General features: G+C 48.6%; 1 protein-coding gene across 1 annotated transcript in view; it reads right to left on the minus strand.

Annotated features, from left to right (window-relative positions):
* WWC1 (WW and C2 domain containing 1) overlaps window positions 1–15,973 on the minus strand; it is a 177,805-nt gene extending 161,832 nt beyond the window's left edge. The window contains exon 1 of the mRNA XM_003781963.3: window positions 15,638–15,973. Coding sequence (XP_003782011.1) covers window positions 15,638–15,756 — 119 coding nt within the window. The 5' untranslated portion in view covers window positions 15,757–15,973. The remainder of the gene's footprint in view (window positions 1–15,637) is intronic.
* Window positions 15,974–15,978: the final 5 nt, after the last annotated feature.

The following is a 15,978-nucleotide window of genomic DNA, read 5'->3' on the forward strand; positions in this document are numbered from 1 at the left end:
AAAAAAAAAAAGGGAAAAAATCGTTGTTTACTGCCAATATAGTGCCACAAACGCTTGACTGAAATTATGAAAAGCTAGTTGAACAGGGAGAGGTGTTTGCTATAGACATATCTTATTTAAAGCTAAAAGCACACACTCTGTTTCTAACTATAGGACTATGTGACTTTGTCCTTTAACTTCTGAAGTCAGTTACAAAGCCAGTCATTTCCTAATCCAGCCTCCTCTCCAATTTGACCCAGCAGATGCCAAAGGGTAAGGTAAACCAAGCACACCTAGAGTCACTTCCTGCTCGGCAGAGCTCAGCCTGAGGACCCACTTGACTTCTAGTGAACCGCTACACACATTCTGACGGATGTTCCAGTGGGCAAGCAAGAATGCTGAAGACCAAGCCCAAGTTCAGGCACCAAAGCGCCCAAGGCATCTGGTTCTCACTAAGCCTTTCAAACCAAGGTTAACAAGATAAGAGCTCCCCTAGCAGAACACGGTCTATAAAAAGGGAGAAGCAGAGATGTTGGTCGACACCCAAGATAGAAACATTTGGTCAAGGAAATCATTCCCTGGAGAGATTCTGAAAAACCGAAGTACTCAGAAAAAGAGCTCGCTCACCTTGCTCACTAGACAGGGACATCTGCTAAACCAGAAAGGGAGAAAGCAAAGCCCTGACTCTCCAGACAGACCCCAAACAACTGGGAGAAAATGCTGCAGAAGGAATCAGGGGAGTGAAGGGGCTCTAACCTAAATGGCCAGGACTAATTCAGGGTTGCTCTCTTTGACACCCTGACCTGATCTACAGGAGGGTAAAGAAGATTTGCAGGGGCAGAAACACTGGGTTTGTCAGTTCTTCCACTAAAGAACTGAAGTCTTCGGTTCTTCCACTTAGCCGCTGTATAATCGTGGACAAGTTTTCAGTCTCCTAAGTCTCAGTTTCCCTTCTGCAGAATGGGAACGATGACAGTTATTACCTCGTGAGGTTGCTATGGGAATGAAACTGGGTGGTGCATTCAAAGCACACAACTCAGAGTTTGACACAATCTACATTCTTAATAGATGTTTGCTATTTATTATTAGTTCTTATCCACCAGTCAAGATCCATATGCTGACAGTTTCTGCATCTCACTCTCTTGGAGATTCAAAGGTGCAGGTATGTGTGTGAAATCTAAACCAGATTTAGCAGAAGAAAGGGAAACTCAGCCCTCAGGCTTACAACTCTACAGTAACTTAGGCTAATTTATCTAAATGCATTACTACTGCAATGGGAGTTGAAATTTTTCATATCAAGACCAAAATAAAAGGAAAAAAACCCTCAAATCTCTGATCCTTAACTTGTCAGGAAAGAAAAAAACAGAGAGGTAGAGAAAAAGGGTCAATTACCAAACCGCAAGGTATCTGACATCCCCCAAATATCTGTTTCTCTCCCTCCTGCAACTGCTTTTCTAATACTCCCCGAATCATCTCAGTTTTTCCAAGTAGAATTGTAAAAATGAACTGAGTTTTAAAACTCAGTGAGTAAGGCACCAGCTACACACACCGAGGCTGGTGGGTTTGAGTCCAGCCCAGGTCTGCTAAACAACAATGACAACTACAACCAAAAAAAATATAGCCAGGCATTGTGGCAGGCACCTATAGTCGCAGCTACTGGGGAGGCTGAGGCAAGAGAATGGTTTAAGCCCAAGAGTTTGAGGTTGCTGTGAGCTGTGATGCCACAGCACTCTACTGAGGGTGACATAGAGAGACTCTGTCTCAAAAAGAAAACCCCCCAAAAAAGGAAATCTGACATTCCTATGGCCCTTGTGCCCTTTACAAAGTATTTTCACTTAATCTCATTCTCAACTCTATAAGCGCTTGTGAGGAAGACAGATATTTACCTCCAGTGACGGTTCTGGCTGCAACCCAGAATCAACTGGGGACTTTCTATGGTCCCGGCCATAACCCAAACCAATTTAAACCAGAATCTCTGGAGGTGGGCTGGGCATGGGTATTTTTAGCTCTCCTTTCCAGTGATCTGACGATTCCAACATGGAGCAGAAATTGGGAGCCTCTGCTTGTTCCTCATGTTTCCCCAGCTCAAAAGATGCCCTCTCCTTCTCTGCAGTAGAAAGGGGATCATAAGCCTTTATTTCCCCTGCACAGCAACAGAGACCAGGGCTCAAAAATGGCCAGTGACTTGCTGCTAAAATGAAAGGCTAGAAAGAGAATCTAAAAATCCCAAACTCCTGGGCCGGAGGGAGGCGGGGGGCGGGAGGCAGGCGGTGGGAGAGAAGAAAAAAATAAATAAATAAAAATAAAAATAAATAAATAAATAAATAATAAAAATCCCAAACTCCTGACTAGGGAGCATTCTGTCTGGCTGTGTGCTCCTCCTGCACATGCCCGCCACTGAGCTGCCCACTAACCCGGAATGGAGAGGGCGCAGGGAATCACGCTGTTCTTTGGCAGAATAAAGTACGGTGGAGCTAGGCCAGGGAGGTGGGGAAGGCATTTCTAATCATCACTTGTGGGCAATGGCTGGAGTAGAGATGGAAAGGTGAAGGTTCAGTGTGGCCAATAATGGTTTGGGGATAGTACTGAAATGTTAAGCCAATTAAGAACATTTCAACAGGCTATATATACCTGTGCTCAGAAAGTTCTGCAATGCTGGCCACTTTCTGCCATCCAACCCCTAACAAAATGACTCAGGTCAGCTGGGCGCGGTGGCTCAGGACTGTAATCCTAGCACTCTGGGAGCTGAGGCAAGTGGAATACCTGAGCTCAGGAGTTTGATACCAGCCTGAGCAAAATCCCTGTAGTCCCTGCTACTTGGGAGACTGAGGCAAGAGGATCGCTTAAGACTAAGAGTTTGAGGTTGCTGTGAGCTTTGACACTAGAGCACTCTAGCCTAGGACAACAGAGAAGATTCTGTCTAAAAAAAAAAGGCTTGGTGCCCGTAGCACACTGGTTACAGCACATACACCATAGCACATATATCAAGGCTAGGGGGTTCAAATCCAGGTGGGCCAGCTAAACAATAACAACAACTGCAATAAAAAATAGCCGGGCATTTTGGTGGGCACCTACTCCCAGCTCTTGGGAGGCTGAAGCAAGAGAATCGCTTAAGCTCAAGAGTTTGAGGTTGCTGTCAGCTGTAATGCCAAAGCACTCTACCAAAAGCGACATAGTGAGACTCAGTCTCAAAAAAAAAAACAAAAACAAAAAACGCCAGGTTCAGTGGCTCAGATCTGTAATCCCAGCACCACTCTGGGAGGCCAAGGTGGATGGACTGCCTGAGCTCACAGGTTTGAGACCACCCCGAACAAGAGCAAGACCACATCTCTAAAAATAGCTGGGTGTTGTGGTGGGCGCCTGTAGTTCCTGCTGCTCAGGAGGCTGAGGCAAGAGAATTGCTTGAACCCAAGAGTTTGAGGTTGCTGTGAGCTGTGATGCCACAGCACTATACCAAGGGCGACATAATAAAACTGTTATAAAAAAAAATCCCTCAATGAATCCCCAATAATTAAAAAAAAAGAAAAAAATCTCAGAATCTCAGATCATTCTTACCATAAACATTTGGCCAGTGGTTCACTGCCATGAGTGGGCAGCAATGTCACCTGGAAGGTTCATTAAAACACAGATTGTTTGGCTCCATCCCGGGAGTCTGATTCAGTAGTTCTGACATGGGACGTGAAAATCTGTTTTTCTAACAGGTTCTCAGATGAAGTTGATTATTTCTAGAACCACATTTTAAGAAACACCATACTAGGGCACAAATCCTATAAGGCCTGGTGACCAGTAAAAGACTAGGGTCCTCCATCAGCTGCTGGCAAATGTTTGTTTTATATCAGCAATCGTCATAAACCACGTAAGCTGGTTTTGAAACTCACTGAGCTGTAGAGAGACCTCTTCATATTCCTGACTAGCAAAAATCACTGTCCACTGAGGTCTGTCTTCTTAGGCATGACCCAATGTTTTTTTAGGGAACATTTTTCTTAGAGAGAAACAAGAAGAAAGTGGCTTATGCCCCAAAACTCTAGTCCTCAAAATATATGAACTGAGTACTAACTATAGCACTGTAGAGAGAGCTGTACAATGTACTAGGGAGGCTGTAATCACTGCAGCCAGAGCTGCCAGGTCAGTGGAACTTGAATACAATGAGACCTCTAATGTGCTTCTTACTAACCCCGGGAGGTATATTCTAATTTATTCTCATTTCGCAAATGAAGAAATGGAGGCTTGGTAGAGCTTAAAGTAACTTGACCAAGGTCACAGAAGTAGCAAGTGACAAAAGTATGGAACATTCAAGTAGCGGTCAAGGGGAACAGCCATGGACAAGGGCTCCCTAGAGGGCTGTCCAGAGGCTTCCATGAGAGGAAGGGTTTGCCCTTCCCCAGGCCTCCGTCCCTGGACTTCCTAGAGTTGGAATACAGAAAGTCCCCAGGGGTGTAGGGGCCCAGACACCCCAGGCAGCTCGGCACAAGTGTCCTGGCTCAGTTCCATTGAGAAATAGGCTGGGGTATTTCCTCTGATCCTGCCATGGCTGCAGCCATATAAATTCTACATATTGTAATTAAAGGGAAGTCCCTTCTGGCTTCTGGAATCCCCTCACACTGTCTGCTTCCCTGTGCTTTATTTCTTAAAAAAAAAAAAAAAAAAGGGCAGCGCCTGTGGCTCAATGGGTAGGGCACCAGCTCCATACACCAAGGGTCATGAGTTCAAAACCAGCCCTGGCCAAACTGCAACAAAAAAATAGCCAGGCGTTGTGGTGGGCGCCTGTAGTCCCAGCTGCTCGGGAGGCTGAAGCAAGAGAATTGCTTGAGCCCAGGAGTTGGAGGTTGCTGTGAGCTGTGTGACGCCATGGCACTCTACCGAGGGTAATAGGGTAAGACTCTGTCTCTACCAAAAAAAAAAAAAAAAATCCTACGGCAGCAGCCTCTAACCTTTTGGCACTAAGAACTATTTTCGGTGGTGCCTGTGGCTCAAAAGGGTAGGGCGCCAGAGGTGTGTTCAAACCCAGCCCTGGCTAAAACATGCAAAATAAATAAATAAATAAAGTCTGGGATTAAAAAAAAAAGAACCACTTTCATGGAAAACAGTTTTTCCATGGATGGGGCAGGTGGGAAGGATCTGACAGGAGGTGGAGCTCAGGCAGTGACGTGAGTGATGGGGACGGCTGTCCGTCCAGACAGATGCAGCTTTGCCTGCTCACCAGCTGCTCACCTCCTGCTGAGCAGCCCAGTTCCTAACAGGCCAGGGACTGGTACTGGTCCACAGACTGGGGTTAGGGACCACAGACTGGGGTTAGGGACCACAGCCCTACAGGGCATGGCTACCACCCAGACTTCAGCCAGCTAAAGAACAGAACGGTGACATGCTCCCAATGATCAGAGAGATGCAGGCCACTGGCCTTAGCCCTCAGCATAGGGAAGAGGACCAAGTTACCCTGCCTGTCTTCACTTTCCTCATCTGTAAAACAGGGATGCATTGTTGTGAGGATTTAATGTGCCAACACATAGGTTGATTCTCAAAGTGCACAGACCAGCAGCGTCACCTGGAGACCTGTTAGGGATGCAGGTTCTCAGGCCCCACCTGGATTCACTGATTCAAACTCCTGGTGTTTAATAAGTCCTCTAGGTTCTGATTCTTCCTCAAGTTTGACAACCGCTGCCCTTGAACACAAGCTCCATGAAGACAAGGATTTGTGTTGGATTATACACTGCTGAATCCTCTGTAGCAGAACAAAGCCTGGCACATTGGAGGCATCCCATCCCGTAAGCATTTGTTGAGGGACTGAACACATCCAGATAAAACAGGAGAGGAAGGAAAAGGAGGCTCTGAGAGCCTGGCACGTCTACTCTATCTGCACAGCTTGGTGACTAGCTGTGTCTCTTCCTAATCTGTAGTTGGAGACTCTGTTGTGTTCTGCCACTGCCACTGCATTCCCGCCCTTAACACAGCTCATCACAGCAGGACCTTTAAAACACAAAGGTCTCCCAGCTCCAAATCTAGGTTCGCACCACCATTGTCAACAGGTGTCACATCCCCCTTCTTCCTAAAATGGGTAAAATAATTCCAGAGAACCCAAGCCCCCAGTCATAATGCAATTTAACTGTTTAACTATTTGCCAGCTTCCATAGCAAACATGTGCACCCCCCTGAAGCAGGGACTCTGCTCTTCAGTGCTTAGCGGAGTCTCAGTAGGCACTCTGCAAATACCTGCTGAGAGAATGGGCAACCCCTGGCTGGGTGGGACGTGCTAAATACCGATGCCCTTCTGCACCACCACTATGCTAAAATCAGCAGGTCCTCAAAGAGCTCTCCAACAGTGCCACAGGGACATGGTATCAAAGGAGTTACAAATGAATCCCAGAGACCTCCGGTTCCTGCCTCAGCCCTGTCAGCTCTGCCATGGCAACTGCGATTCATCACCCCTGATTCACACACAGCCCTCAGCTGGCAAGAGTTGTTGCTTCACTCCAGAAATTCCAAAGAAGGGCTTGTCTCCGATGAGGGGTGGGGGTGAGGAGCAGTTATTGATTTCTTTATGTACTAAGTGCTGCCAAGTTGGTTTACAAGCTCTAATATCAACGTGGCTCAGGTGAGCTATGGCCCATCAGGAAGAGACTTGAGTTGGCAAGGATGAAATAAGGGTTTTAGTTTCTCTCCCAATGTACAAGAGGCTGTTGCCCAACTGGTAAGAGGTCCCTTCTGAAAGCACGAAGCACACTGGGCGCTGCCCTAAGACTTGCCACGTCCGGCAGTAGGTCGGTCCTACTGTTATCTGTTTTACAGATGAGAAGGAACTGGTTCGAGGTCATTTACTATTTGTTTCTTTGTTTGTTTGTTTGTTTGGTTTTTTTTTTTGAGACAGAGCCTCAAGCTGTCCCCCTGGGTAGAGTGCCGTGGCATTACAGCTCACAGCAACCTCCAACTCCTGGGCTCAAGGGAGTCTCCTGCCTCCGCCTCCCAAGTAGCTGGGACTATAGACCCCTGCCATAACACCCGGCCATTTATTATTTGTAAGGGGCAGGGGCCAGATCTTCAGGAAGCTCTTATCTGCTGCAGGGAACAGTGTAGTGTGTCAAACCAATGTTTGTCTGGAACCACTCACACTTTTTTCTCTGACCATACAATGTATATACCCTGATAGGTGTTTCTGATTTTTTTCTTGTAGTTAAAATGTCCCTTTCCTTTTGGCTTCCCCTCTCTCTCACCTCTCCAAACACACTGAAAGAGACTACAGTAATGAAAGGAGCAAGGCTTTGCAACAGACTAGAGAGACCTAGATTCAGATTCCAACTCTGCCCCTTTCTAACCTCTGCGATCTTGAACTTGTCACTTGACTTCTCTCAGCCTGTCTCCCCATTTGCAAAATGCCAGAAAAATGTGATAAGCAACAGAACTTAGCACATGACAGATACTGGCTGAAGATCACTGAAGGTAACCATGATTATTTATCATCATCATCTCCAGGCGCCAGTTACTGCTCTCATAGTCAGTGATACAAAAACATTTCTTACAATGAGCTTGTCAGAAATTCCTGGAAGACACAGTGAAACACTCACAGAGCCCTAACTATCCAAGAACAGCCACGACAGATGCGGGATCGGAAGCCTGTCCCAGAGTCGTCTCAGCCTCGCAGCCACCTGATGCCTGTATCTTGACATTCTATCCGTCCAAGTCTGTTACCCGTCAGTGGATCCCAGGGGCTGTCCCAGTGACAAATCAAACAAGGAACCGCCACTGGGCAGGGAGGAAGGCAGCGTGGGGGCTGCCACCAAAACAGGCCTGGGCAACAGCAGGCAGCCGACTGGGGAAAGTCAGCAGCTGCTGTTGGCCGGTGTCCCTCGCTGCCAGAGAGTGATGAATGGAGCAAGAGAAGAAAAAAAAAAGCCAACAAAGGTGTCCCTAATCTTGATGCAGCTTCATTTTTTTTCTTCTGGCTGACCATTGAGGGAGAACTTAAGCCTCCATCCCTTTTCTCTGGCAGACATTTGAAACTGAAAGATCCCATTTCTTCCTAACAGCAAGATGTCATGGGTAGAAGCATTGAGGAGGCAATTGGGGGGGGGGGGTTGGGCATGTGACCCACCACACTTGTCCCTTTTTCTTCCCCTCCACCTCCACTCTCCCCGTCACCCCCTCATCTCTGTCCAGCACCTTTATAGGACATTCTTCCCCATGTGACAATGAGGTAGTCTTGCTCCCTACCCTCAGCATTTTGGGGAGTTTTCTGCTTAGGAATTAAAGGCTAAACAGCCTGCTGATGGAGGTTTAATAACAAAACGCTATTATGTCCAGTGTCTTAGTTTTCTCTTTATCTGACTCTGAAACAGGGGTTCAAGGCAGCTGCGAGGTTTGGCAGTGGTACACCCAGAGCCTTCTGCTGTTTTTGCCTAGAGGGCTATAGCTGGCTTTGCGGTCCAAGCAGGGAGAGGCACGGCGTGAGTTTTTCACACGGACTCAACCCAGATCCAGCCCTCAGCCCTGTTGAAGTGGAAGTGCTTTCCTTACAAACAGGAGGAGCTGGTGACAGTGATATCAGCAAGCCACTTCTCTGAGTGAAGTGGATCTCTTGTATCCAGGGCCCCTTGCTGAGCGGGAGGCTGCGGATCCTCATCACCTACAGCTAGATGTGGCTGGAGAGCACTCCTAATACCCATCACGGACAGCCACCTGCTAAGAGGGTGCCTCCCGCCCCTGCAAATGCCACCAAAACCTAACTGAGGCTTCTCCCACCCAGGCAGCTCTACAGTAATACAGTGGTCACCTCCAACCCTCACTTATTCTAGCCCTGTCTCTCCTTACCTGCACCTGAACTTGGTGTGCCAACTTCCCGGTAAATAAGGCAACCTGATTCTCTTTCCTTCAAAAGGGCAGTGTTTCACAGCTAGCTGGGACCCTAGGGGATTGGAAAATCGGGTCAGTCTGGCTAAGCCCTCTCCCTGGCAGGGAGAGGTATGGTGACTGAGAGTAGCTGCCCTGGCTACTCAGTGAGAGCCACTTACCCAAGCGACTGTGAACTCCCTGAATGCACTGCATCCCTCAAAGAGTTCCTTTGCCTCCAATTCTATTCTCTCATTCCCAGAGTTCTGGTTGTAGACTGCTCCCAGAAGGTAATGTTTATGCCAACCTGTCCCCTGCCGTAAGGCTCTCAATGGCTTCTCTGGTTAAGTCTCTTTACTATAATAGCATCTCTCCCTGAGATCCATATTAGGTCTACCCAATGTTAACTCTTAAGCCCAGCTGTCAACAAGGTCCTCTGAGGCCCTGAAATGGATTAGTAAGCCAGGGCAGAGCCAGGCCAGCTCCTTCACTTTTCTAAGTCTTAATTTCCTCATCTGAGGATGGATTTAGCCCACATGGCTGTTGGAAGGATAAGATCATAACATAAAATGCTTAGCCCAGTGAGTAGCAGAGAGTAAATGTTGGATAGATGTTAGCATTTTTTAATACCTTATTCATTACTGGGTTCCTAAATCTCTTATTTCTCCTTGTTATCCTTACTAGTCCTTTTTTTTTTTTTTTTTTTTTTTGAGACAGAGCCTCAAGCTGTCCCCCTGGGTAGAGTACCGTGGCATTACAGCTCACAGCAACCTCCAGCTCCTGGGCTCAAGCGAGTCTCCTGCCTCCGCCTCCCAAGTAGCTGGGACCACAGGCGCCCGCCACAACGCCCGGCTATTTTTTGGTTGCAGCCGTCATTGTTGTTTGGCGGGTCCGGGCTGGGGATTCGAACCCGCCACCTTAGGTGTACGTGGCTGGCGCCTTAGCCGGTTGAGCTATAGGTGCCGAGCCTACTAGTCCTTTTTAACCTCATTTCTTTCTTAATAATCAGCCTAAGATGTTCCTAGGCATGGAAGATTCCCAGGCAATGTGTAGATCTTAAACTCAAGCCTTGGACAGAGAGGCAAGCCCTCTAATAACTTGTGTATAGGTATTAGCATTATAGATCATTGGTATTAGTGGATCATTAAGAGAAAAAGCACAGAGAATAGAGGCTTTGAGTAAATTCCCCGGCAGGCTGGTTATAACTCCCACTTAAGAAAGCATGTTGGAATGTAAATTGGTGGAAAGTGACATTAGTCTGACAATAACCCTAAATCCATTTGAAGTCATTATAAAAATAGTAATTCACTTGCAATCACTGGTGCTTTAACTGTTCAACATGCAGCAAATTCCTATGACACAATTCACAAACGATTGTGACACCATAATTGAAACTTGCTGGTCTATGGCATCAAAAAGGATTACGAAGAATAACTTAGCCCCAAGCATAAAACATACCCAAAATCTTACCATTGATCAGGAGAACCTGGATCAGATTTTTAGGGAAAAGTTTACATAAAAGAAAGAGGAAAGGGTGACACCTGTGACTCAAAGGAGTAGGGCACTGGCCCCCTATGCTGGAGGTGGCGGGTTCAAACCCAGCCCCGGCCAAAAAAAAAAGAGGAAAGAAGAACTTTACTAGACTCAAGCTTGGCATTTATTTGCTGTGTGACCTTGTCAAGTCACTTGTCTCTGGGTCTCAGATATGAGAGGTTTGCATTTCTTGACTAGAAAGATCCACTCCAATTTCAAAGGTGGGAGAAGCCACTGGCTGGGCACAGTGGCTCACGCCTGTAATCCCTGCCTCCACTTGATGCAAGTATTTTTCAGGTACTTTCCAGCAAAAGTTAAAAGAACCGGCCTTCCTGAGTGCCCCCTGCATGTCAGACCGTGCTCGCTGCCCTGCCTATTTTCACTTATCCAGCGCTCATCACTACCCCTGATGGTTTATACACATTTCCCCATCCATGGGAAGAAAAAAAACAAGGTTCAGAGAGAACATGTCATGTGCCAAAGTCACTCAGGTGCAGATCTAAGATTCCAAGATTCCATCATCCACACTTGCCCTCTGGTTCTCCATGACCCGGCCCCACCAGAATAGTCACAAGTGAAAGAAATCATGCCTGTCCCAGCTCCATTTCCCAAGGCCAAATTTCTTAGGCAGTGGAGCAGAGGTCTTAATTTTGCAACGACAGGTTCAGTAGGAAGTTGAATGGGATGGTGGTTAGAAATGTGGGTTCTGGAGTCAGCCTGCCTGGTATTCACATCACCACTCCACAAAAATTGACGGGCTTCACCAAACTTGGCCACCCTGAGCCTCTCAGGTAATTCAGAGAGGTAACAGTACCTAGTTCCAGGGCTGTCAGGAGGATTTAAAAAATAATCCATGCAAAGCTCTCAGCAGTACACCTGAATATGGCAAATGCTCAATTGTTACCTAAACAAGAGCTAAACAAGAGGGCTATGGATGATGACAAGCAGTTTCCAGGATAATCTACGGCTCCTGAAATTATGTGCAGTACCTGGCCCTCTGCTTGCACTGTGCTCTGAGAAAGAGTCCTGAACCTCTTTCAGAGTCTCATACAGGTTTGTGACTGCTGTAGACCCAACTTTCTACCATACAAATTATTTCACAAATAATAAATTTAGCAAAAAATCTTCATGTCTTGAGAAGTTGCTGGGTCCTCTCACCATAGCCTCTGCAGCAATGTAAGTCTCTAGTTCTTCTCCCAGAGCTAGAAACTGTCCAGAATTTCCAGGTGGTTCCTACAAGCAGGTCCCCAGAATAAGCAGGAATTAGACTGCCAGGAACCTTCTCTGGCAGGGCCAGTTCCAATGATCCATTCTTCTCAGAGAACAATCAGTACATTTGTTTTTGCATACCGCGAAGTTAAATACACGGGGTGCTGGCCCTTTGCTGGAGTTATTTTGCAAAAGAAGCACAGCTCCAAGGGGCTGTTCATGCTGGGGCCACAGAGCACCTGATTCCCAAAGGACCTGTCACCTTCCCAGTCTGGCCTTGACCCAGGAAGCGCCTGTGGTGCTGCCAGAGTCTTTAGTCCAGTGAGCAGGGCCCAAGCTGCCCACTGGACCCTCTCCGGTTGTTGGGACAACCATCCTCAGGAATTTCGGCCTCCCAGTCTTCCCCTGGGTGAGAAGGGGAGAGAGTTGGCAAGGCTGGCTGCTTGGCTGTTCTTCCAACCCCCTGGTGAAAGGGGAAGCTGAAAACTGGATTCCCTACCCCCAGCAGCTCCAGGCCGGACAGCACACAAAATAGCTCAGCCCCAGAGGGAGGAATGTGCCAAGACATTCTTTAGGGTTGGTAACCGGAGACACTGTTTTGTCCTCAGTGACTAAGAAATCACTTTTCTAACTGAAGGACGATTTGGCTTACTTCTTTTAAATTCAGGGGAATAGGCAGGCATCTCCATGATTCAGGTGAGAAAAAAAGGCCAAGGCAAACACACATACACACACACACACTCACTCACTTTGCGCCCCCTCCACCAAGGAGTGGAATTTTTTTTAATGTAATTTTTTTTCCCACAGCATTAACCAATGGCAGGAATGTAACTACCTTGGCACTTCTCTCCCTACCCAACACCCAAAAATAAGTTTGGCTCTTTTTAGTTTTGTTAATTTTTTCCTCCTCTTCCTTATAGCCCATTCCATCTCCCCCTGTCACCCCAGGGATCAGGAGAGGGAAGGAGAGGGAGGGAGAGGGAAGGAGAGGTAGGAGGGCCTGACCTGACAGGTCCTTGGAGATATCTAATCAATTCTCTTCCCTTATGCACAGAGCACTCAGACCTCAGAGAGGTCAAGTGATTTGCCCAAGGCCACAGAGGCAGGACTAAAAGGCAGAAATCCATAATGTGGTATGTTGGATTGAAATTCCAGAGAATCACAAGTGGATGTCCTCCTGCTCAGCTATTTTCCAAAACATTCAAAGCTGTGGACCCGGCTAGGTGTGGTGGCTCACACCTGTAATCCCAGCATTCTGGGAGGCCCAGGCGGGCAGATTGCTTGAGCTCACAGGTTGGAGACCACCCTGAGCAAAAGCAAGACCCTGTCTCTACTAAAAATACAAAAAAAAAAAAAAACCCTGAGGCAAGAGGATCACTTGAACCCAAGAGTTGGAGGTTGCTGTGAGCTATGAGGATGCCAAGGCACCTCTAGCCAAGGCAACTGCTTAAGATACCACTCAGAAAACAAAAACAAACAACAAAAAACCAAAGCTGTGGACCTTCCCTCCCCCCAAGCCTCCAAGGGTTAAAATGAAATCCTCAGGGATTCCATGCCAGGCCAGCACAGGTGGGAAAACCTGAAGTTCACAGATGAAGCCTTAAAACCAGTGACTTACAAGGTAAAGAAGATGAGCAGCTCAGTCCAGTGCTCGTGTTTCTGATGCCTCTCCACTGCCTGCCATTCTGCCTCAAAACAAAGGCTGGGCAGGCCTGGTGCCTGGGCCTTCGGCTGGCCTATAGCTAAAATGCAACACTGGGTTTCTCCCCCTTACATAGTTTTTAAGGTGGCCTTCTGTTTATAACAATAAATATTACTAGTTTCCCATTTGTAAAAATGGCAGAAAAATTTTTTAAGTGAGTTGATCTAAAGTCAAGTTTGTTTTTTCTAGAGACAGAGTCTCACCTTGTCACCCTCGGTAGAGCGCTGTGGCGTCACAGCTCACAGCAACCTCCAGTTCTTGGGCTTAGGCGATTCTCTTGTCTCAGCCCCCAGAGTAGCTGAGACTACAGGTCCTGCCACAACACCTGGCTATTTTTTTGTTGCAGTTTGACTGGGGCTGGGTTAGAACCCGCCACCCTCGGTATATGGGGCTGGTGCCCTACTTACTGAGCTACAGGGGTCACCCTAAAGTCAAATATTAAATAAGCAACAGAACAAGCAAAAAATTCATGAAGGTGGTCCACTAAAATTGGGGAGAGTATGCTTCTTAGCCAAGTCCCTTCTTCACAGAAGCTACCCACTGGCCCTCTTCCGAGGGTATTAATCTTGTTTGAGAGAGGCTTCCTATCTCTGCATTATCCCTTCAGAGCCCCAGATAAGTCCCAAGATAGGCTATCAGTGCTGATGTCGGCTGTCGTAGCCGTCCAACAGGATATCCACGTGCTAAGAGTACATGGGCCTCAGTAAGCTACAGGGACCTAAACTGGGCAAAGACAGGAAAGCTTGAACTATGTGTGTTCTGAAGAGAGGACAGCAAAAGTTCATGAACAATGTGAGGGGGCTCTAGGGAGTAGGGTGGGGGGTGTATCTGGATGACAACTTTGGAGCTTAGAACTTCAGAGCTGGTAAAGAACTTGGTGTATGCAGGGCAGTAGAAAGATCAAAATACTTGAACGATCACACCTTTGGGCTTCAAAACTTTCTCTTAGGTTTAAAAATCAGAGTAGGACTCTGAGCTCCTAAGTCCCTCTTAACTTTTAAGAGTCTCACTATTACTCTTTCCCTTCCAAGCAAACCATGCATCTAACAAATATGGAAACTGAGGCCTAGAGGTTTTTAAAGCAGCTTGCCTAAGCTTGCCCTAGCATTAAACAATTTCTCTTCCAAATTACATTAATGAGATAGCATAGAGGAGGCACTTAGGAAATGTTGAATGAACGATATACATAATTGCTCACAAAACCCGCTGGGACTCTCAACTCTCATTTTCTTTCTGCTGCTTTTTCCTTTTTTAACCCACATCTTGCTACACTTCTGGGACACCCTCATTCCAACCCTACAAGATGAAGAGGCCAAGAATTTCACCTAGGTTGCTTTTCAGGGACATCACCCCCAAGGTCACAGACCAGGTGAAAAGTCCACATTCCTGAGACACTCTGACTGCAGACCATAGCAACAGAGAAGGATCCCGCGGTCTGGGTGTGGAGAGGTGCTCCCTCTCAGGACATACATGGTGAGGGTGTGTGTGCCGCAAAGAAATGCCAAGCCATCAACGCCAGGAGAACGTCTGGAGAGCTAAGAGCCACACCGAGCCACCTCAGCCTCCACCTGCCTCAGCAGAATCATCTCGTGCTACAGTCGGCCTGGTGCCCACCAAGGTCAGGATGCGCTGGTGCAGGGCTGAGGAGCCTCCGCCCCCAGAGGGAATAAAAGGAGAAAGAGGCGAGGGGGCAGGGCTTTGCGGGAGGCCTCTCACCTCCATCTGCATCCTAACAGCTTCCAAGTTGCTGCGAGATTCCTGGAGAACCCGTTTCCCTCCTCTGACCTCCCGGTCCTACATTTGCTCCCCACCCTCGGGCTCCAGGCACACCCCATCCTCGACCTGGCCGTTCCAGAGCGCTGAGCTCGTCTCTAGACCTACAGAGGCACCTGTCACAAAACACACCCCAGGCTGCTTCCCCTCCGCTAGTGCCCTTCCAGGACTCTCCTACTGAATCCCGGGTCCCTACCACCCTCTCCAACCCAGACGCTTCCCCATCCCCCTGCCCCCCCAAACTGAAGAAAGCCTCCCCGAGAAGACCCGGCTTCACCCAGTTAGGTCTTCCCCCTAACCCCTAGCGACCTCTCTTCCTAAAGGGGGCGGGGGGAGGGGCTGGAGCTTAAGGTCAAAACTCTGGGCAGGTGCCGGTTGGGGCCTAAGTCCTCCCTCTGGGGACGGCTATGGGGGCAGCCTGGGACAGCTCACCAGCGGTCCCCTCCTTTTAGCAGCCCACTGGGGCAGGAGCAGCGCTCCAGGAGGTGGCGGGGACCGGGGTACTGAAGAGCTTGCAAAAACCACGCAGAGCTCCGGTGCCCCCTGCCCCGTCCCGGGCCGTGGCCCCTAGGACAAGTGGGGGCCCAGGCGGGTGTGAGGGACACAGGGGCTACCAGGGTCCTACCTGTCCCGCGGGTCGATCCAGCTGGTGGTGCGGTTCGTGTGGTCTATGTAGTAGACCTTGCCGTCGAAGTCGCGCGCCTCCTCCCAGCCCTCCGGCAGGGGCAGCTCCGGCCGGGGCATCTTCCCGAGCGCGGCCCGCGCTCCCCCATGCAGCTCCCGGCCGCCGCGGGGGCTCAGCGGCTCCAGCCGGCTGCTTTCAGTCCAGGCGGCCGCCGAGGCACCATGATCTGGGGGGTGGCGCCCGCGGATCGGGGGCCCTAGTGGGGGCTGGCCCTAGTGGGGGCTGGCCCGAGTGGCGCCGCTGTCCATGCGGCCCTGCGGCCCCGGCCTGGCGCCGCTCGC

This window comes from Otolemur garnettii, unplaced genomic scaffold (genome assembly GCF_000181295.1).
Source record: "Otolemur garnettii isolate 467f Iridium unplaced genomic scaffold, OtoGar3 scaffold00003, whole genome shotgun sequence".
Lineage (NCBI taxonomy): Eukaryota > Metazoa > Chordata > Mammalia > Primates > Galagidae > Otolemur > Otolemur garnettii.